General features: G+C 36.4%; 6 protein-coding genes and 1 long non-coding RNA gene across 17 annotated transcripts; 3 read left to right on the top strand and 4 right to left on the bottom strand.

Moving 5' to 3' along the window:
• Window positions 1–48: 48 nt before the first annotated feature.
• On the bottom strand, window positions 49–3489 carry LOC105190202 (protein claret segregational). Of its 2 annotated transcripts, none has more exons than XM_011152809.3 (5): window positions 3173–3489; window positions 1737–2662; window positions 1320–1617; window positions 901–1175; window positions 49–765 (listed from the first exon to the last, which is right to left on the bottom strand). In XM_011152809.3, exons 2-5 carry the CDS (start codon window positions 2660–2662, stop codon window positions 342–344), a joined length of 1923 nt encoding a protein of 640 aa, XP_011151111.1. In that variant the 5' UTR covers window positions 3173–3489; the 3' UTR covers window positions 49–341. The 2 variants fall into 2 exon arrangements, with proteins under 2 accessions (XP_011151111.1, XP_011151110.1); XM_011152808.3 differs by having other exon boundaries at window positions 50–765; window positions 3079–3485.
• Window positions 3490–3915: 426 nt separating this feature from the next.
• Window positions 3916–5364, top strand: LOC105190204 (proteasome subunit alpha type-6). Its single transcript, XM_011152812.3, has 5 exons — window positions 3916–4108; window positions 4280–4374; window positions 4538–4619; window positions 4720–5149; window positions 5261–5364. The coding sequence occupies exons 1-5, from the start codon at window positions 4033–4035 to the stop codon at window positions 5316–5318; spliced, it is 741 nt and encodes a 246-aa protein (XP_011151114.1). The 5' UTR covers window positions 3916–4032; the 3' UTR covers window positions 5319–5364.
• On the bottom strand, window positions 5235–6671 carry SmD2 (small ribonucleoprotein particle protein SmD2). Of its 2 annotated transcripts, XM_011152810.3 has the most exons (4): window positions 6519–6671; window positions 6009–6264; window positions 5631–5731; window positions 5235–5304 (listed from the first exon to the last, which is right to left on the bottom strand). In XM_011152810.3, coding segments are annotated over exons 1-4 (372 nt in total). In that variant the 5' UTR covers window positions 6521–6671; the 3' UTR covers window positions 5235–5291. The 2 variants fall into 2 exon arrangements, with proteins under 2 accessions (XP_011151112.1, XP_011151113.1); XM_011152811.3 differs by lacking the exon at window positions 5235–5304 and having other exon boundaries at window positions 5461–5731.
• Window positions 6672–7334: 663 nt separating this feature from the next.
• On the top strand, window positions 7335–9786 carry Galt (Galactose-1-phosphate uridylyltransferase). The gene is made up of 7 exons (XM_011152820.3): window positions 7335–7558; window positions 8065–8142; window positions 8237–8406; window positions 8512–8717; window positions 8783–9011; window positions 9135–9351; window positions 9446–9786. Exons 1-7 carry the CDS (start codon window positions 7546–7548, stop codon window positions 9709–9711), a joined length of 1179 nt encoding a protein of 392 aa, XP_011151122.1. The 5' UTR covers window positions 7335–7545; the 3' UTR covers window positions 9712–9786.
• Window positions 7874–8730, bottom strand: LOC112588209 (uncharacterized). Its single transcript, XR_003112662.1, has 3 exons — window positions 8539–8730; window positions 8193–8414; window positions 7874–8048 (listed from the first exon to the last, which is right to left on the bottom strand). It is a non-coding gene; the product is annotated as an uncharacterized LOC112588209 (long non-coding RNA).
• On the bottom strand, window positions 9525–12947 carry Uba4 (Ubiquitin-like activating enzyme 4). Of its 8 annotated transcripts, XM_025297224.1 has the most exons (7): window positions 12665–12801; window positions 11476–11674; window positions 11170–11383; window positions 10742–11040; window positions 10200–10667; window positions 9991–10092; window positions 9525–9661 (listed from the first exon to the last, which is right to left on the bottom strand). In XM_025297224.1, the coding sequence occupies exons 2-7, from the start codon at window positions 11663–11665 to the stop codon at window positions 9636–9638; spliced, it is 1299 nt and encodes a 432-aa protein (XP_025153009.1). In that variant the 5' UTR covers window positions 11666–11674; window positions 12665–12801; the 3' UTR covers window positions 9525–9635. The 8 variants fall into 8 exon arrangements, with proteins under 8 accessions (XP_025153009.1, XP_025152989.1, XP_025152981.1 ...); XM_025297204.1 differs by lacking the exons at window positions 9525–9661; window positions 12665–12801 and adding an exon at window positions 12893–12947 and having other exon boundaries at window positions 9932–10092; XM_025297196.1 differs by lacking the exon at window positions 9525–9661 and having other exon boundaries at window positions 9932–10092.
• LOC105190205 (serine/threonine-protein kinase CLA4) lies at window positions 12565–18058 on the top strand. Of its 2 annotated transcripts, none has more exons than XM_011152813.3 (6): window positions 12565–12717; window positions 14227–14258; window positions 14377–14493; window positions 15442–15628; window positions 15720–16076; window positions 16970–17479. In XM_011152813.3, the coding sequence occupies exons 1-6, from the start codon at window positions 12625–12627 to the stop codon at window positions 17477–17479; spliced, it is 1296 nt and encodes a 431-aa protein (XP_011151115.1). In that variant the 5' UTR covers window positions 12565–12624. The 2 variants fall into 2 exon arrangements, with proteins under 2 accessions (XP_011151115.1, XP_019700223.1); XM_019844664.2 differs by lacking the exon at window positions 12565–12717 and adding an exon at window positions 12926–13173 and having other exon boundaries at window positions 16970–18058.
• Window positions 18059–19462: the final 1404 nt, after the last annotated feature.

Below are 19462 nucleotides of genomic sequence, written 5' to 3'. Positions count from 1 at the left end.
CCTATCATTTCTGATAGATTCGAATCTCGGATGAATAAAAAAAAAAATCAACGCATCTTTGCAGGCTTTTGCAGTGACCAATAAATTGGCTAACCTTATATGTGTCATGTGTTACGATTGAATGGTAGGTTAGACGAAAACTTAGTTCTAAGCAGATTTTCCTTTCTTCTTCCAAGACAATATTACATAATTGTGCATTTTCCATCTACCCAAGGATATATATTCTTTTTTAAATTATTTACATTGACACTGCAATTACAATTATCTACCACACACAAATCAAAATATGTAAAACAAATATATAAAATTAGAATATTCTTACTCAGAAGCAAATGCTTTTTCTAAATACTATTATTTGTTAAGAGCATTCGGCTTCTTTTAATATTACCAGTCTTACAATTGTTAACACTGCTGGCGAATCTCAATGAATTCAATGTCTCATTGTAACATTCATCTAACGGAGATATATTTAGCAACATCAGAGTCTTCGAATTGCCTCCCAGAGAAGGCATGAGTAGATGAGTCAATTTAGAATTTCTGTAGGGAATATGTTCCTGTTTTTTTAAAAGTGCTAAAATGACATTACCGAGATTCGCTAGCGATTTGTTAATATTTTTTGTTTCTGTGGTCCTAGCTGCTTCGTCGCTTTTTAAACGTTCGGATCCAGCTAAGTCAACAAGATTCAAATTTCCCACCGATACTTCTTGTTTTGTAACATGCGTACCGATTAATCGTATTCGCGCCACTGAGTGTGATCTGGATGATCTATAAAGCAAGTCATAAATAAATAAATGCGACTTGGTCTTGCAGCCTTAAAATATATAAAATATATAAGTAAATAAATCTGTACTACTTAACCATTCTATCAAATTTTTATATACGAAAATAACTTACACTTACCGTTCATTTGATTGAGTAGCTGCAACAGCTCGATTGCATTGCGCAGTTCGAAGACATTTATGCAACTCATCTGGGCTGTGTATCTCTTCTACTCGAAGATTGCTGACATATAAATCTTGTCCTTTACTATCGACCATTCGTATCTCATGTGTCTTCGGCTGAGAATCGAGAAGATCAACAATGTGTTCATTGTAAATTTCCAGGAAACTTGCTTCTATCCGATAATGCCAGCCAAGGAGCTCAAACTGCTTCATTTCTTTAAATATATGTCGTACCTAAAATTATACTTGTACAACTACTACCTTCCAAGAATTAGAGGAATATAAAAAGATATAACATACACAAATGTTTCGCGTTATTCAAATCAAAATGACTTTATCAATTTTTAATAATGTGATCATGATTATGAAATAACATACTGTTCTAGGTATCATTCCTTCAGTCTCCAGAGTGTATTCTCCTTCCATAGTGTATGTTTTGCCAGAGCCAGTTTGGCCATAAGCAAACACACAAACGTTATATCCTTCAAGTGCAGATTGTACCAAAAGAGACAACTCCTCGAATATATCCTCTTGCGATGCATTAGGTGCAAACACTTTATCAAATGAGAATTCTTGCTTCATGCCCCGTTGCTTTCCATTATAAGTTATCACATCTGATCCATCCAACTTGCCTATTTCAATAGTGCAGTCATCTAGGAAGTTTATGCTACATGTTCTATGAATAAAACAGACAATAGCTTTGTTCAAATTTGTAGAAATTATAATTCAAGTTGCACAAAAATTATAATTCGTTTATGTAATATGAGAGAGGAATACTCTGGAAAAAGTACTTACATCTTCATAAGTTCCATTTCCTTTGGAGTTCTAGGGCGAACTCTACAAAAGACTCTGATATTACCTTTCAATTCTTGTATAGTGTTGTGCAGTAATCTACGTTCTTTGTCCATCTTATGAGTCAAAGTCTGCAACTCATCTCTCACAGTATTCAAATCCTCGTTTACTTTCTTCTGTAACTCCAAGTCAGTTCTCAGAGTTGTTAACTGTCCATTCTGTTCAGAAAGCAATATTTTTTGTTCACCATGTCTTTCTTGAAGTTCCTTCAACATGTGAGAAACATTTGTGCATGATTCTTCAGATTCTTTTAGACGTTTTGTTAAATCTGCTTGCTGCTGTCGCATCACAGACATTTCTGCCATTAAAGTTTCAAGTTCATTGCTTAATGTATTATTAGAAATCTCAAGTTGTTCAGCTTTGGCTCTGCATACAGCTTCGCTAGCTTTGAGAGTATCAGTTAACTCTTTGAGCTCATTGTACTTTGTCTCTATGTCCTTATTCTTCTGTTGTGCAAGTGATAGTTTATCACTTGCCTGTGCTAATCGACCTCTCAAATCCCATTTTTGTATCTTGCCCGCATCATTCTGATTTCCTTTGTTTGTTGCATTATTGTTGACTGCATTAGGCCTATTCACTAATGCTTTGGGTTTAACAAATGGTCTCTTTGCTTCACTTACAGTAGTAACTGTGGTAGCTGTTCTTTTAATAGGCTTTATATTATTTGTCCGTGTAAATGTAGTTAATGTTTTTGAACGAACTAGAAGCGGCTTAGGTAATGGTTTGGTCTCATTTGTAGTTTTGGTACTTGTTGGTTTCACAGCATTCTCTCCACTTTTAACTGCTTGTTGCTTATTATTAGTATTGATATCCATTGTATTGATTGTCTTCTTTACTATAATTTTTGGCTTTGGTAAGCGAGATTCCATCTATCAAGAACAGAATTTTTATGTTTTAGAGAATTCATTCTTTCATTCTTTAATATATATATCGACTATAATGTAGCATTATATGCATTACACAACTTATGCTGTACATTTATGAAGCAACTGCTAGTTAAAACCTTATACTTTATTCTAAATAATTCTTCATTAACATTATCAAGAAAGAAATTATACTGCACACTTTAAATAACACATGCATTCAAATATAATATTGACTCATGCAAAAGCAAAATACATTAAAAAATTAAATAATATCCTCACTGTATCTCCAATTACTATATATCCAAAGTCTTGAACTAAACGTTCAATTTGCATAACGAAAAATTATGTATATCTGATAAACGAGAAAATGTACAAAAATAAATGTTGATAATATACGTCAAACTATTTCAAAAACAAACCTCGTAGCTCACAATATTATACTCAGTCCTTCAGTCGCAGCACACAGTCGCAACACAAGTACAATCCTTTACGAGTAAACTATCGTAAAATTACCTAATGCTCGCGCGTCAGTGACATGTCTGTTCGCCTTACGAACCAATAAGTTTTCTCGCGAGAAATTAATCGGTGATTCTCGTGATCTTGAACGGTGTGCAGGGATTCGGGTAAAACCAGCGCAACGACCGGCGACGACTTTCTTTCTTCTCAAGCTCGACTGGATAGCGGTTACAAGAAACCGCTGCCTCTATTCAAACTTGAATTCAATCACATTGTACATCGGCCTATGAAAGAGATGAGAAACTTTCATTCCAACGAATACTACGTGAGATACGATAGACGGGCCAATCACTTGTGTCACTGCAGAGGGCATTGTCAAACTCGATTGTTTCTTCATGATTTACCTTACAATTATGAAAAAAATCGCAATATTGCTAAATGCTATGGAATTTTTATTTCTTTCTCTTATTTCTACTCTATATCTTTTATTATGATATATTATCATCGTATCTATTATGTTTTATCAGTTACACCTTCTGTATTTTCTCGCGATCTTCTCTTTCTTCGATGCACTACAGAAAGTGCAATACTTTTCAGAGAAAGAAACAAATATCAAATAATTCTTCCTTTCCTTCATTTGATAAATATTTAAGCATATCCAAATAATGTTATTTGGCAATAATATGGCGAATACAAATCTAATCGTTTTATTAAACGAGTTTTCTATATCGCGTTCAACCTGGCTACAAGCATGATCGTCTCTTTTCAAGTGCAGAAAGTGCAGAAGAATGTAGTTTGATGAACGAACTATATTTTACAACTATACTCGGTTTCTGCTCGCTTTACGTGATTTGACGTTTTCACGTCGATTCGAGTGATTGTCGATTGAGTTTAGTCAAGTTTAGTTATCGGCAAATATGGCGCGTGGTAGCAGTGCTGGTTTTGATAGACATATCACAATCTTTTCGCCGGAGGGCCGGCTTTACCAAGTGGGTAAGGATCACGACGATATCCGACGCGACTTTGCAAGCAACGTTTATGTTATTCGCGTGATTGCTCGCGCGAATCATTCGTTTTCTCGTTCGTTTATTCACGCCGATGACTCTGCGTGTTCTTCACCTTCGAGCTTGTAAACATTACCGATTCCCCGAAATTTGTTTACAGAATATGCTTTTAAAGCAATCAACCAGGGTGGCCTCACGTCCGTGGCTGTTAAGGGAGTCGACACCGCTGTATTCGCGACACAGAAGAAAGTACCTGTAAGATAACCTCCAAAAGTGATACTCATTTCATGTCCGGTTGGAATTCCTATGTGATTGATGTCCTTTTAGTGTTCTCTATCGATTCTGAATTATATTATCTATATTTATATGAATTTACAAGTAAGCAAGCAAACACTATAAACATGACTCATCCTTTTAGGACAAGTTGCTTGATGCATCCAGTGTCACTCATGTATTCCACTTGACCGAATATATCGGTTGCGTTATGACGGGTATGATAGGTAAGTTTGGATACTTCATAATCATTTTGAACCTGTACATTTAAGTATTTTACCTTTTGACTTGTGTTTTAAATGTTAACTTTTGATTTCTGCTCTATAGCTGACAGTAGGTCTCAGGTTCAACGTGCTCGTTATGAAGCTGCTCACTTCAAGTACAAGTATGGCTATGAAATACCTGTGGATGCTTTGTGTCAGCGTGTTGCTGATATCAGTCAGGTGTACACACAGAATGCTGAGATGCGACCACTTGGTTGTTCCATGATGCTCATTGCATATGACAAAGAAAAGGGTCCTTGTATCTACAAGGCTGATCCAGCTGGATACTTTTGTGGCTACAGAGCTATCTCTGTAGGTGCAAAACAGACAGAGGCGAACTCATATCTTGAGAAGAAACTAAAGAAGAAGCAGAATTATGATTATGATGAGACCATACAATTGGCAATCACATGTCTATCTACTGTTTTATCTGTAGATTTTAAGCCAACGGAGATTGAAGTTGGAGTTGTATCCAAGGATAATCCAAAATTTCGGTAATTTATACATAATTTTAATCTCATCTTCTACACTTATTAATATATACAAACATACACACATATATATATATATATATCATCGTTCTCATTGGGAATTTTTTATTGCAGTGTCCTGACCGAGCAAGAAATTGATAAACATCTAACAGCAATTGCTGAAAAGGATTAATGATATTGTATACAATTCATAATAAATCATATAATATCTTGTGTAATACATTTTTCTATTTGTTATTTAAGGTGTTACGCATATTGATATAAAAAGTACACATGAAGAAATATGCAATGTGTTAATAAATACGCTTCTGCAATACTTTATTATATATATATTATATATATATTATATATATATATAAAAGCTTTATTCAAAGCGCAGCATTTATTACCAGTGCACCTTAGATTATAACAGTTAAGAATTATCCTTAATGTATTTGATGAGAATTGATGAGAATTGATGATTTGATAGAAGAGTCTTTATTACTTTCCTGCCGCAGTGGCTAATGGATTCCTTAAAACTAAGATTACAGAATCTCCACGTAGAAACATCTTGGGGATAAATCTATCTTTGTTTACTGGTTTTGCCTGTAAAAAATGTCAATATTAATATTACACAATATTTAGAAATGTTAATATCTCAGCTCAACAATGACTTGATAATAATTTTCTGGATTATTAAATTGAAAATAATCTTCAAATATTGTGAACATAGCTGAAGAAATATAAATGATAATTTTAAACAATAATTATCAAATAATTATATTAAAAATCTTGGAATAAAATTTTTAGACTGCTCATAAACAAAATCATATTTGAGAGGTTTTAAATTCTTTGGAAATATATATGTAAATAGTAACTGTACCTTTTTTTTCCCTTTTCCAGTACGTGGAAGTTCTGTCCACATCTCTTTTACATTTTCCAAAACCATATTACAATGTCTGTCAAATGCTTTAACTCTTCCCAGAAGCTTCTTGTTGTTCCTACAATTTATTAGTACCTGTGTGTTGTTTTTGACAGATTGAGTAAGAACTGAGAGAGGTCCGGTGTTGAATTCTTCTTCCTCTCTCTTTGCTAACTCCTCCGGCGTCATCTCGGACTTTGGCTTAGTTAGAGAAGACCTAAAACAAGAACGATTAAGTCGTTAATAAAACAAACATTTCTTAAAATACGTGCAGTTGGTTATATTATTAGAAATATTTATTATTAGAAATTATCTAGATGTTTAAATTATTATTATTATGTAGCTAAACAAAATCAACAAAATTAAGGTTAGATGCGCATCAGAGTTCTATTCGAGACATGATAAATCTTAATGAATTAGCGTCAAAAATGAGTCAAAATTTAATACAACAAATGCGAAATAAATACTTACATTCTGTAAGATGTCTATTATACAAATGTATTGATTATTTCTAAGAATATCAATTATTGATTTAAAAACCACGAGCAAAACTCCTCTTTCGGCGCCTCTTTGTCAAGTATTATGAACCGCATTGTATGAAACAAAATCTCCTAGCGGCAGAATTTCCAAGCTGCGTCACGCTCCATCGAAAGAACTAGAAGAAATCAAGGCTGCGTTCCGATATTCACTACCAACACTGAAATTCTATAATATACGTGACATAAACTACGTATTTTCAGTATTGGCAGTGAATTTCGGAACGCAGCCCAAATATCTCCAAATAAAAGCGCGAAATTTAAACGTAAAATTAGAGAAATGTTTTCATTCTCGCACATTGTTCCTAAAATATTTCATATTTAATTGTTCTCATTATTAGATTCCTATTGTAATTTATATACGTTGTTTTATTCACACAGCGTCTTGAGATTTACCAGCTTAATCTTAATAATAAAATAAGATTTTCTTTTCGTTTATAATGAGATATCAATTATTTTTGTAGAAGAAAAAATATTAATTATCTAATTTTCTAATTTTTGACATTATACGCTTTTATAATTAAAATTTAAGTTAAAAATTTCTTAAAATTTCATTGAAGTATCAATCACGAAGAATATGTCTTGTTACTTATTTGTCTCCCTCAGAAATTTTGAACGTTTAAAATGCTTCTCCTCTCCCATTTTCCATAATCCTGAAAATTAAGAGGGCTACAATATTTAAAAAAAAATTTTAACTTTTTGCGTAATATATCATTAAAGTCGATAGTCGTACAAAATGTGGTTCTTTTATAGATATCGCGGTATCTTGCTCTTTCGTAACTCTTAAATTTTGTTTACTCCATCGACGTAAGGTTATATACGTTCATTATCTGTACAAAAATGTGGCATACGTAAACTGAAAAGACCTTGTACACTCTCCTTCTCTTCATTGACCGTCAATCGTCGCATAACTGTTATTCTGACTCGTTATCGCAGCAATTGTTCACTGATAACACGCGCAAATGTCGAATAAAGGTAAGCGCAATTAATAGATTTTATTAAACCTATTAACATTTAATGTCATTGTTGTTATGTAGTCTAATTCGAGTATTAATAGCTATAATATAAATAACACAATAATAAATAATAAAATACAACATTCTTCATAATTTTCTTTATTTTTAGAAGAATAAATATATTTTCTATATATTCACTGATAAGGTATAACCAGTATATATATATATATATATATATATAATAACTAATATATATTATGGAAAATAACTAATATATATATATATATATATATATTAGTTATTATATATTGTATATACTAACTAATAACTGATGAATATTTTGATTTGTAGAATTTGGTATGTAAAAGAAAATTAGTATTATAATATTTTGTCATATGTCTTACATAGTTTAAATGTTATGTATTATTTCCTACCGTTAGAGCAAAAAATTATATAATGCAACTTACACATAATATTGATGGTCAGGTTTTAATTTGTTATATAATCATCTGAAATTTGTAATAGACGATGGATTACAAGGTCAGTCCAAACGTGAAACAAGCGATGAGAAAAATGACTCCTTATTCGTATTTGATCCAATTGGTTAGATATTAAAACATATTTCAATATTCACTTATTTCTAATTTACTCACTTGGCATATCATTAAAATATTCATTCACGTTATATATTTTGTAGAACATCAACACATAAGATATAATCCTCTAAGAGGAGAATGGGTGCTGGTATCCCCTCATCGTATGACACGACCTTGGGGAGGTCAGATTGAACCCAATACTGATGAGGAGTTGCCCGATTATGATCCCAATAATCCACTCTGCCCAGGAAACATCAGGGCGAATGGAGAAGTCAGTTCCTTAACATTTTATTTGAGCATGATATGCAAATGAAGTTCTGTTGTTTAATCACTTTTGTACTATTGCACTATTTGTGATCATTATCTTATATCGCAGGTGACTCCAATATATCAAAACACATACTCGTTCATCAATGATTTTCCCGCTTTATTAGAGTCGGTGCCAGATCCACCGAAAGCGGACGATGAGTTGTTTCAGATGGGCTCCGCCAAAGGCACTTGCAAGGTGATGTGCTTTCATCCGAAGTCGAACGTAACAATAGCACTGATGAAAGTTGGCGAGATCAAAAAGGTGGTGAAACGGTTAGTGGCACTCGTATCGAGTGCTCACATTTTCGAGGAATTGAATACATTGGAGAATGCAACAGGTGGATCTTTGAGATGCTGGAACTAGGCGAGAAATGGTTCTGGGTACAGATATTCGAGAATAGAGGCGCTCTGATGGGCTGCAGCAACGCTCATCCTCACTGTCAGATATGGGCTAGCTCGTTTTTACCAAATGAAGCTAGAATAAAAGACCGGTATTTTAGCGATTATTACAAACGTAACAAGAAGCCTCTTCTCGTGGACTACATGCAGAAGGAAATCTTAAAGAAAGTCAGTGTTATAACTGTATATAAATGTATCTCCTTATAGGGTAAAGAAGTTCAGAGGCAACGTTTGACTTCTCTACATTCAGCATACAATCTTCGGCATTCATATGATTTGAGCAATTTACAGGATCGTATCGTGATCGAAAATCGCGATTGGATAGTCGTGGTGCCGTTCTGGGCAATTTGGCCGTATGAAACTATGTTGCTGCCGAAAAAGCAAGTAACCAGAATGCAGGACTTATCAGACAGTCAACAGGAGTCTCTATCGGTCATCATAAAGAGATTGTGCACCAAATACGACAATCTCTTCCAATGCTCTTTTCCGTATTCGATGGGATGGCACGGTAAACTATAACGATATTTAGTCACTTAACACTTGTACATCATATATTATTTTGTTATCGTAATTATTACAAATTGGTGAATTTACAATTATAGGCGCACCGACAGGTCCGCATCTCAACGATGATTATCCATATTGGACTTTCCATGGGATATATTTACCGCCTTTATTGCGATCTGCTACCATAAAAAAGCATATGGTCGGCTATGAGCTTCTGGCCCAGGCGCAGAGAGATCTGACGCCGGAACAAGCAGCAGCGAAATTAAGAAGCTTACCAGATTCTCACTACAAATATCCAGAAACTAGTCTGACTGTGGAAGAGATAGAAAAATATTCGTCTTCAACTTACAATTATAAATAGTAGTAACATTTGTAAATAAAATATGTAGATTTCTAGAAACTATAGAAAATAAGAAGGGGAGAACTTACGGATTAATATATATATATATATCTCTTTAAACTGCATACATGTATATATAATTCAAAAATTTGTTTCATAAAAAAATTAGATTTTTATGATCTAAATAACATTATCAGTAAAATATAAAATGACATAATTATATATATGTGTATATATATACATCTTATACTTAATATTTTGGAAAATTTGGATCAATTTCATTGCTCCAAGCGTGAATACCTCCAATTATATCCCTTATATTTAAAGTATTTTCAGTAAATGTTTTTTTCAGACATTGCACGGCTTTTTGCGAATCATTGCCGCGTCTGCATAGAAGATATACTGGAAAAAGAATAAAAATGTAATATACGCCTCTAATTTTATTACTATATGTCAATCAGACCAAAATATTTTACGAAAAACTATAATATCATAAGTATGATTCTTACAATTTACTATAGGTTGTTTTTCCTGCACCTTCTTTACGCTATCTCTTATTTGTTGCAAATTATGTTCCTTGTTGATTTCTGTGAATGGAATGTTGATCGAATCCTGTAAACGGCAAATCTGATATTCTTCGGGTGAACGTACGTCAATCAACACATGAAGTTGCAAATGGTCTTTTGCGATTCGATTATATTCTTCGACCGTTATCCTTTCTTCTTTTTTGAGCAATTTCAAATTAGGTTCTTTGTCATTTGCTTTTGCACCACAGAACTCTTCGTAATCTATCAATTCGCGTATAACAGGATGTTCTCCGCAAACGACGCAGTTTGTGTTCTTCGAACGTAGACGTACGTTCATAAACTTGGTTTCCATTGCGTCAAATAATAACATTCGTTCGGAAGTTACATCAGGTAGCTCAAGCATGATTTTTAACGCTTCTAGTGCTTGCAATACACCAATTATTCCTACAGCTATATATTCCATATTAAATAATATATCAAATGAAGAATTTATGTTCACTGCAAGACATAGAAATTGTTATTACCTGCACCGAGAATGCCTCCATCTCCACAGTTTGTTACAGTTTCTGGCGGAGGAGGTTCGGGAAATATGCATCTGTAGCAAGGGCCGTTGTAATTAAATACCGTTAAGTGCCCTTCGAACCTCAGTGCTGATCCGGAAACTAGTGGCTTTCCGCTTAAGACACATGCATCATTCAGTAAGTAACGTGTGGCTACATTATCTGTGGCATCCAATACAATATCATAATTCTTTATGATATCCAAGGCATTCTTACTATCCAGCTGGATTTTATATGGAGTGACCTTGACATTACTATTTAGCCTGTGATTATATATATATATATATATATAAAATAAATAGAATATAAGTTTTTGCAACAAAAGCATGCAAGCAAATTGTTACACTTGTACATGGTTATATATTTGTTTATTATGTATCATATTATTATACCGATTAATAGTTTCTGCTGCTGCTGTCACTTTGGCAGTACCAATGCTTGCTTCCATAAATAATATTTGTCTATGAAGATTGTTTAACTCAATATTATCATAGTCTACTATGCCTATGTGACCAACCCCACTGCATGCCAAGTATAAAGCAGCAGGACAACCAAGACCACCTACTCCTACTATAAGTACAGAACTGTCCTTTATCTTTTTCTGACCTAAAAAGGAACAAAACGATTATCAAAAACAATCAATTGTTCCCTATATTCTTATATTATTAAGATAAAATTATAGTATTAAAGTAACAAACCCTGCACATTGATTTCTCGTAGGAAGAGCTGTCGACTATATCTGAGAATTTCGTCATTGCTCAAGCCATATTCCTGTACAATTTGCTTCTTGCGTTGCAAATCAGCCAATTCAGCCTCCTTCTCATTCAATGTTGCCCGTAACTCCGCGATAATTTTTTTCAAGTCATCCTCATTTTTTCCTATCGACATGTTGTGTACCTGTGAGAATATAACAATATAAATATTAATATTGATATAGCCTTTTTCCTCTCAAGCGCTTTAGAAAAATTTCCATACATGTTTCTCTGTCTTATCTTGCACTTAACTTAACCTAACTTGATCCAATCTAATCTGAATTATTAGATAACAAATAAAGTTCTTCTTAAAACAATATCATAAGTAAAGTTATCATGAGACGAATATATCAATATAAAATATGGTTATATATTACAATATAAAATATGCTTTTCAATTAATAAGACAAGTGTCTTTCTACTATCCGTTTTGTGTCATCGTGTTGACGACAAAACAACTCTTTTTGCAGAAAGACGGGCCAGGTGTTTTCCATTTGTATAACTTGGATCGACACGTGTGTGTCGCCGATCATAAATGGGAAATGTTCAATGAATAATATTGTAATCATATTATCATAACCTCTCAGGATTGGCTATGTAATATATAAACAATAAAAACTTCTGCAGACATGTGCATAATTCCAAACTAATTATTCCAACAGATTTCAGCGTGTGGGACATCCGCACACAATAATATTCTTTTTATCATGAATTATTCATACCACTTGATTCGACAATCTAAAATACCAAACGATCAAAATAGTTCAACCATTGACGTATGTCTCCCACGTGTCGTTGCATACATAGGTAGAGAGAGAAAGATAGAGAAAGCACACGCGCCTAAATCGAGGCAACTCTTTCGCCGTGCGACGCGCATGGTCTCGTGGTTGCATAGAGCGCAGGGATTGCTCCTGCGCGTGGGCGTACAAGGGTGAGAAAGCACGTAACGAGGGTGAGACGTCCTCGTTGAATGCCGCCGCGCTTGTGCGTCGTACGCGTGTACGCCACGAAGAGGGTGGCACGGAGCGGTGCAGAAGGTGACGCGACGGCGTGCACACACGTCGTTGTCGTCGGCGGTCGGTGGTGGTAGGAATTATGGTGGTGCAATCTGCGAGGAGCCTCGTATACGATGTACCGTTCATGCTGATGGCCACTCTGACGTTGACGCTGTTGCTGCTGGTCGATCAAGTAAGAACGGCGACGAGGGAATGCGTCCTCGTAGCTGGCCGGGAGTAGCCGCGTCGCGGAGAGACACCCTTTGTCCTCCTGTGTGTGTCGCCTCCCTAGTTTCCCCTACACGAGGAGACGCGTCCCGCATGAGAGGGAGAGACACGGAACGTTTCGCCGCGACCCTCGTCCGTACCTGCCTGCTTATAGTCTGTTCAGCTCCTCGCGCTCTCGATCAATACGCGCCCGCCGACGCCGTGCTTGTCGTTCATGCGTAAGTCTGTTGCCCGTGCTCCTCTTAACTCTTTCGTCGATGACCAGTGTCCCGCTTCTGGAATAGGGATTCTCATTGAGAAAATGGTTCTGATAATAAGTGATTCTCTTGCGAACTTCACGACGTCCGATGCCGAGCGCATTCAAGTCCTCCGGAAAGATTACGTTCCCGAAATGGGACGTGATTTTGCGGACACAAGAACGGTAAAGTTTTCATTACTCTAGACTTCTTTCGAGACCCTTATAGAATAGAAAGATAATTATAGCTCACCTCTGACATTCTTCGTATTGTAATTATGACCTTTGATGGACCAACGCTGAGCGTTCAGCGTTTTATGATTCGCGGGAAACACGGAAGCCGCCGCGAAAACCGTGTCTGTTGAGTGAATACCACGTTGTGTCGTGCCTGAGAAAGATAATGAGCTTATTCTCGCAGCTGAGCGACTCCCTGCGATAAAAGAAAAGAATTATTAGTAAAAAAAAAGATTTCAAGGGGAATCTCTCCTTTATTTCCTTTCTTTCGATAATTCTTTTAATTTTATGATTTTAATGAGTTGGTATCTTTATATTCTGAAGAGCATCATCTTGGGTCAGAACACATATATATTAGAGATGTGCGAATCAAGAATTTTTATGTCGAATCGAATCGAATCGAATCTCATTTTTTTAATTCGAATTCAAACCGAATCGAATCTATGAAATTTCATTCGAATTCGAATTGAATCGAATGAAATCGAATCGAATCATTAAAAAATTTAACATGACTATTAAACATGCAAATAACGATGGAAGATTTTAATATGAAAAGGAATACTGATATTGTAATATCATCTTAAAGTAAAATATATATTTAAATATTTAAAGTAATTGATTAATTAAGTTATTAATTATAAGTTAAGTTAATTACAAGTTACGGGTTCAAACATACAGGCCCAGATGTCCCATTTTGTAGCTGATGCACGCAAACGATAATGTATTTGATTCTTATTCGAATTATTCGGATTCGAATCATAGGGATTTGAATTCGAATCGGATCGAATTACATTAGATTCGATTCGATTCCAATTCGAATAGTTCGCACATCTCAAATATATATATATATATATACACATACATATACGTTTATATAGAGTAAAAGTAATTTATTTAATCGATAATATCCCATTCAAGCGGATTATATTTTTGAAATCAAAGTATAATGAATTTACTTTTTATTATGAAAAATAATAATACATAATTACGATTTCATTTTTTAAGGTGTCCTCTAGGCTGTGCGATGGAGGACACGTGTAAGTGCCTCGTTTTACATGCATGCATTATAATTGAGAATACACAAGACCGCGTTAAGTGCAGAACGAAGGAGCAAAATTGTAAACCAAAGAAATGCATATTTGTCACTTTTTTCAGCTGTTCTCCTCCGAAAGAGTGCTGTTCTTACGGCTGTTGTTACAGTGTTTTTACACCGGTACATCCCCATGTCTCAGAGATGTTCAATTTCTTGATTTGGACTTATTGGTATTTGTGGTTAGTACATATCTTTGCTGATATCGTTGTATGACAGAGTTAGAAAAGAAAATTTTATCGACTGAAATATTAATTGAAAAATAAAGAATTAGAGGAGACAAAAGCAAAACTTGTCCGTTATGCGAATTTTTTTCCTTGTAAACTGTACATCTCCGTTAACTCTGCTGAATTAACTTCCCTTGAGAAAATTATTAAAATATTTGGTAGTTCTACATTTTTTTGGTCGCTGATTACGAATCTAAAGTTAGATTTGCAAAATTCAAAGTGGCGGACTTAATATGGCGATCATGATGTACAAAATTAATGAAAATTCCAATTATTATTAAATAATGACCAGGTCGTAATAAGAACATATGATTCTAGACGATGGAACTCGACGAGCTGGAAAACATTTATGTGGGAAAATGTTCAATATTGCATATTTATGCTTACTACAGATTAAACATTCATTTCTGAGTAAAATTATATTGGTATGGATAAGATGGAGATACAGAATGAAAAAACTAGGAAAACGGAGCTAAAAAGTGCAAAAAAATCAAATTTCGGCCATTTTTGCAGAAATATTTGTTTACAAAAAAAAGTCTAACCTGCAAAAAAATACTGAAAAAAATATATGTTTTTGTACAATATCAGAAAAATATTTGGTGAAAATTTCAGTCCTCTACATTCAATACTCTCCGAGGAATCGATTTTTCCCTAAGAAAAAAAGCATCTTTTTCAACTTTGATTTGTTATAAATAATCACAAATGAATAATCGGGTATAAAACCCTATTGGAGTATTTTGAACAACTATTCAGTTATCTGGAGAACTCAAATCCCCGATTAGTTCTTCAAAATTATGTGATTTACAATGCAAAATTGAATCAAGAAAAGGTGGGAAGTATACTTCCCACTAACAGTGAAAGGGTTAATTCAGTTCATACAGCGACGAAGTGTTCCACTTTCAGGGCAGCGGTGCTCACAGCCTTGGCCATAGCCGCAGCGTGCGGCTTTTGGCTGTGGAAACGTCGACGTTCAACGCTGTCGGAAGACTGCGTTTCCTCGGAGAGGACTTCCTCGGGTCCGTGGTATCCGCCTCCTCATTACAGCCGATGTAGTTCCTTCGTTCAGGCCTTACCACCACCCTACAACGAGGTATCGATCGGAGCGAGAAAATCGGAGCGACATCGACGAAGGGATGATATTAAAAATCACTGTCTTCACAACATCTCTTTCTTCCACCCAGGTCACCGCAAAACCAGACCTTTATCCGCTAGTGATCGGTTACGACGAGAGTACGGGCAAAGGGACTTCCGGCTTCGTAATGCGCTACTTCAGATCGCTGTCTCACGCCAGCACGTTGGACTCGCTGAGCTCCAGCTTCATGTGCAACATGGTGAACGAGGCGAACACTATAATTCCACCGCCGTACTCTTGCAACAACAGCGTGGACGAGCTGTCGGCGGCGGGGTGCGTACGCAGAGAGACCGGCGACGTCGGCTCGGTCGTTTCCTTGACGAATCATAGAACAACTTCTGACATATCAAGCCTGGCCGCTCAATCGCCTTGTTCCCCGCCGAGAGCTACCAGCCCGACGATAGAAGTACATGTCGCTTTCTTACTAGAAATTAACATTTTAACCCTGTCGATATCCCGTTCCGATTGAAAATAATGAAAATTACGAATATTCTCCTTACACCTTAACGATAGTTAAGGGATAATATTTGAGTGAACGCCTGAAAACACAGAGTAAGTTTGGGAATTTTTTGTTGTTAAATAACAACATAGAGATAGAAAATTGGTTTGAAGACCTTTAACGTGCACACCTTAAACTACACAAAACAATTTTTTTGTCCCAAGATGGCGGCGGTGAAGTTCTCCAAGTAAAACCGCATTTTTCTCATGAGTCCCCGCGGCTTGCAGCAGAAATGCCGTACACTTTCAAAAAGGACAAAGTTTCAGTTTTATCCCAGAAATTCAGAGAAAAAATATTTATAATAACAAAAGTTTCAAACCGATCGTAAAAATCATGTGTACTTCTCTGGAGAATTTAGTTTAGCAACTACTGCAAAAATTTCGAGTGGATCGGATGAAGTTTGTTAAAGTTCTGCTGCAAGCCAATTTGAAAAACGTGGTTTTACTTGGAGAACTTCAGCGCCGCCATCTTGAGGCAAAATAATAACAAAAAATTGTTTTGTGTAGTTTAAGGTATGCAAGGGTTAGAGGCCTTCAAACCAATTTTCCATCTATGTTGTTATTTAACTACAAAATATTCTTAAACTTACTTTGTGTTTTCAGGCGTTCACTCAGATGTTACCCCTTAATCTTACACCTTCAATTTTCATACACCAATACAATCTGTCTTTCCGTAGGAAGAGGATTTTGCTACTCTGAAGAGAGTTAAGGATCTTGATGAAACTTAATTAATATCTGCATATGAAAATTATAATTATCAGTTATTTGACACAGATCTTTAAACCTCTCTTCCTTTTTCAGCTGCGAGAATTGTTGGACAAGATACAGCAGCTTCCGCACCTGTCTAACGGACACTCCATCACCAACAATAGCATCACCTCCTCCACCGTCTTGCCTTGTCAGCAGCATCAACAGCAACAGCAACAGCAACAGCAACAGAACCAGACTCCGGTCTTGTACGTGACGAGCAGCGACGGTTGCACGCAACAACGGCCTCTGAGTCCCGGTGACATCGGCTCGTACAGGGTGCGGAGGACCCGGGGCAAGCTGTACATGCCGTTAGGCCTACCGAGCTCGCGCAACAAGACGAAGCGGTGGTTGTCGCGCTCGGCACCAACGACACCTTCGGGAACGATGCCGATGTCGTTCCTGCCTGGACAGAGCAGAAGGCCGTCGGAGGCGGACAACAACAACCAGCAGGCGGTGCCGTTGCTCGCTGAGCAGGATGAAAACGAGAACAATAACGCGGATCAGCCGCAGCCAGGCGCGCCGTTACTTGCCGAGCAAGAAGAGGACCGACCGACGACATGACGCATGGTTTAACACTTAAAATGGCGTAGATTTTGGAGCAGAGCTGTCTGACGGTTCCTTCGTGTCTCTTCTTCATGTGCGCAGACGCTCGACGAATCTCCGGATCTCGAAACCGTGGCCGAATTTCAAGCTCATCTAATCCTCTTGGAACGATCAGGATCTTGAAGTTTGACTCACACGGCCCATAAACAATTGGAATATTTCAAATTTGTCGCGAAGAATTCTCGGGATCCCGAGTCGTTATCCTGTCTTTCGGCTCAATTCGAGGCTCAGCCACCAAAAATTTCGAGTATCCTCGTGTTACTACCCGAGCCGGTTACTCTGGACACATTGCGAATGTTAAATATACCTTTCTGATTCTCAAGTTGAAAAATATGTTATACAGGGTGGCCCATTTAACTTGATAATACGAAATATCTCAAAAGCGAAGAAAAAATATTTTGAGTTGGAGAAAGAAATCTTTTGAATAAAAAATGTACGGTTTAAAGGAAGATATACAATGGGTGCCCTTGGTTTGATCTTGAAATTCAAGTGTATTCAAGGTCAGATGAAGGTCAACTTAATTTTTCCAAACGGAACTCCAATTTTGTATTATATTTCTTTTTTCTCAAACCAATTAACTTCAACAACTTTTGTCTGAAACATTTTTTTGTTTGCCCAAATATCTTTTTATATATTTAAGAAAAACTTGGTAACGTTTTCAATATTTGCCTTTGGATATCTCGCTAACTATTTGTCGGAAGAAAAAATAGTACCAGACTTTTTTACTCTACTTGACCTCAAGAATATATTGTTACAATAGTGCCCTAACTTTTGTTAATTTGTCGATTTTTGGAAATTTCTAAATCATCAAATGTGATGATGTGCTTGAATGAAAAAACGAAATTTTTGTAATTAGAAAGGCATACTTACAGGCATGCGTCCAGAATAAGGCCTCTAATATGTCGAGCAGCGTGCATAATTGCATAATTACCTCCCATTTCTTTCCTTTCCTCCTTCCTCATAAGAGGAGAAGCACGTCAGGCAGCTCTGCTCGGAACCGTTCTCGCGCACGAGACCATCGACGTGAACACGATCCGCATCCATCGATCTATAAATATTTTGTAATACGGCTCTGGTAAGCAGACGCGCGAGCCTAAGGCTTCTAAACTACAGCTAGTACATACAGATAATTGCCGTTTCCGCGATACGGAAATACGAGATACCGTCGATCGATTCTTTACCGTAAGATGCAGCCTACTTTTTTAAAAACGAAATTCCGCGCAATCGGAAGGGCCATTGGGGCTGCTTCTGACGAAGCGATTCGAGGCCTTGTTCCCCTGCGTATATTTCCTCTTCCTAGCGTTCGAATCTGTCGTTGTACTTGAGGTAGAGTCACCTATGGCACCCTAGACACGGAGCAAATGAAGAGCCGCTACGAATAGAAACCTTCTTTGCTTTCCTAAGGAACATAGAGTGTAATATTGTGAGGATAATAATGTAAAATCTCATGGTCCCTTCCGATTCTGCGGTAATAATAAACCGAAGTCGCTGATATGGTTATACAACTTCTCGCCGCCTTACAGCTAAAGTAAGCTTCACTTCCTCTCTCAATATAGATATCTTGGATTCACGACGACGACGACGACGACGACTACGGGCAACGTCGCGTTTTTTATGCGACGCGAAATAACGATTAGAGTCTAATCACGTGGTGGTAAAACGTGACATGTTTTAAAACAGACCTTTCGCGCTCTCCCTTATTTACGAAACTACACGCGTCGGAGGGATAATATTTTTAATCTTGATCCGTAAGATAAAAAGCAGATTATAACGCGCACGCGGCGCATTCGATACATCGAAATTCATCGCGGTATAAGAGCGAGGGAGATTAAGCACGAAAGTTTCGGCAGCCGTCTGCGTAAAACAGTTAAGCGGGACGAACTTTTTATTATATATCGCGTATAAGTTTTATCGATATACAAACGATGCGTCGTCCATTCG

This window comes from Harpegnathos saltator, unplaced genomic scaffold, assembly GCF_003227715.2.
Source record: "Harpegnathos saltator strain DR-91 unplaced genomic scaffold, Hsal_v8.6 scaffold10, whole genome shotgun sequence".
NCBI lineage: Eukaryota > Metazoa > Arthropoda > Insecta > Hymenoptera > Formicidae > Harpegnathos > Harpegnathos saltator.
The sequence above is the reverse complement of the archived record's forward strand: the minus strand, read 5'-3'. Positions and strand labels throughout refer to the sequence as shown.

Excerpts from the sequence above, each read along its gene's own strand:
- LOC105190204 (XM_011152812.3), top strand. The coding sequence starts at position 4,033 with ATGGCGCGTGGTAGCAGTGCTGGTTTTGATAGACATATCACAATCTTT. Across the intron at positions 4,109-4,279 it reads GGGCCGGCTTTACCAAGTGG|AATATGCTTTTAAAGCAATC; the intron begins GTAAGGATCACG and ends ATTTGTTTACAG. Across the intron at positions 5,150-5,260 it reads AAGGATAATCCAAAATTTCG|TGTCCTGACCGAGCAAGAAA; the intron begins GTAATTTATACA and ends TTTTTATTGCAG.
- SmD2 (XM_011152810.3), bottom strand. Across the intron at positions 5,732-6,008 it reads CTGGAAAAGGGAAAAAAAAG|GCAAAACCAGTAAACAAAGA; the intron begins GTACAGTTACTA and ends CATTTTTTACAG.
- LOC105190202 (XM_011152809.3), bottom strand. The coding sequence starts at position 2,662 with ATGGAATCTCGCTTACCAAAGCCAAAAATTATAGTAAAGAAGACAATC. Across the intron at positions 1,618-1,736 it reads GAAATGGAACTTATGAAGAT|AACATGTAGCATAAACTTCC; the intron begins GTAAGTACTTTT and ends TTTTATTCATAG. Across the intron at positions 766-900 it reads GCTACTCAATCAAATGAACG|ATCATCCAGATCACACTCAG; the intron begins GTAAGTGTAAGT and ends CTTGCTTTATAG.
- Uba4 (XM_025297204.1), bottom strand. The coding sequence starts at position 11,665 with ATGTCGATAGGAAAAAATGAGGATGACTTGAAAAAAATTATCGCGGAG. Across the intron at positions 10,668-10,741 it reads TGGAGGCATTCTCGGTGCAG|CTGTAGGAATAATTGGTGTA; the intron begins GTAATAACAATT and ends TGGAATATATAG. Across the intron at positions 10,093-10,199 it reads AAAACAACCTATAGTAAATT|TATATCTTCTATGCAGACGC; the intron begins GTAAGAATCATA and ends TTCTTTTTCCAG.
- Galt (XM_011152820.3), top strand. Across the intron at positions 8,407-8,511 it reads ACATCAGGGCGAATGGAGAA|GTGACTCCAATATATCAAAA; the intron begins GTCAGTTCCTTA and ends CTTATATCGCAG. Across the intron at positions 9,352-9,445 it reads GTATTCGATGGGATGGCACG|GCGCACCGACAGGTCCGCAT; the intron begins GTAAACTATAAC and ends TTACAATTATAG.
- LOC105190205 (XM_019844664.2), top strand. The coding sequence starts at position 12,967 with ATGCGTAAGTCTGTTGCCCGTGCTCCTCTTAACTCTTTCGTCGATGAC. Across the intron at positions 14,494-15,441 it reads TGGACTTATTGGTATTTGTG|GGCAGCGGTGCTCACAGCCT; the intron begins GTTAGTACATAT and ends TTCCACTTTCAG. Across the intron at positions 15,629-15,719 it reads TACCACCACCCTACAACGAG|GTCACCGCAAAACCAGACCT; the intron begins GTATCGATCGGA and ends TCTTCCACCCAG.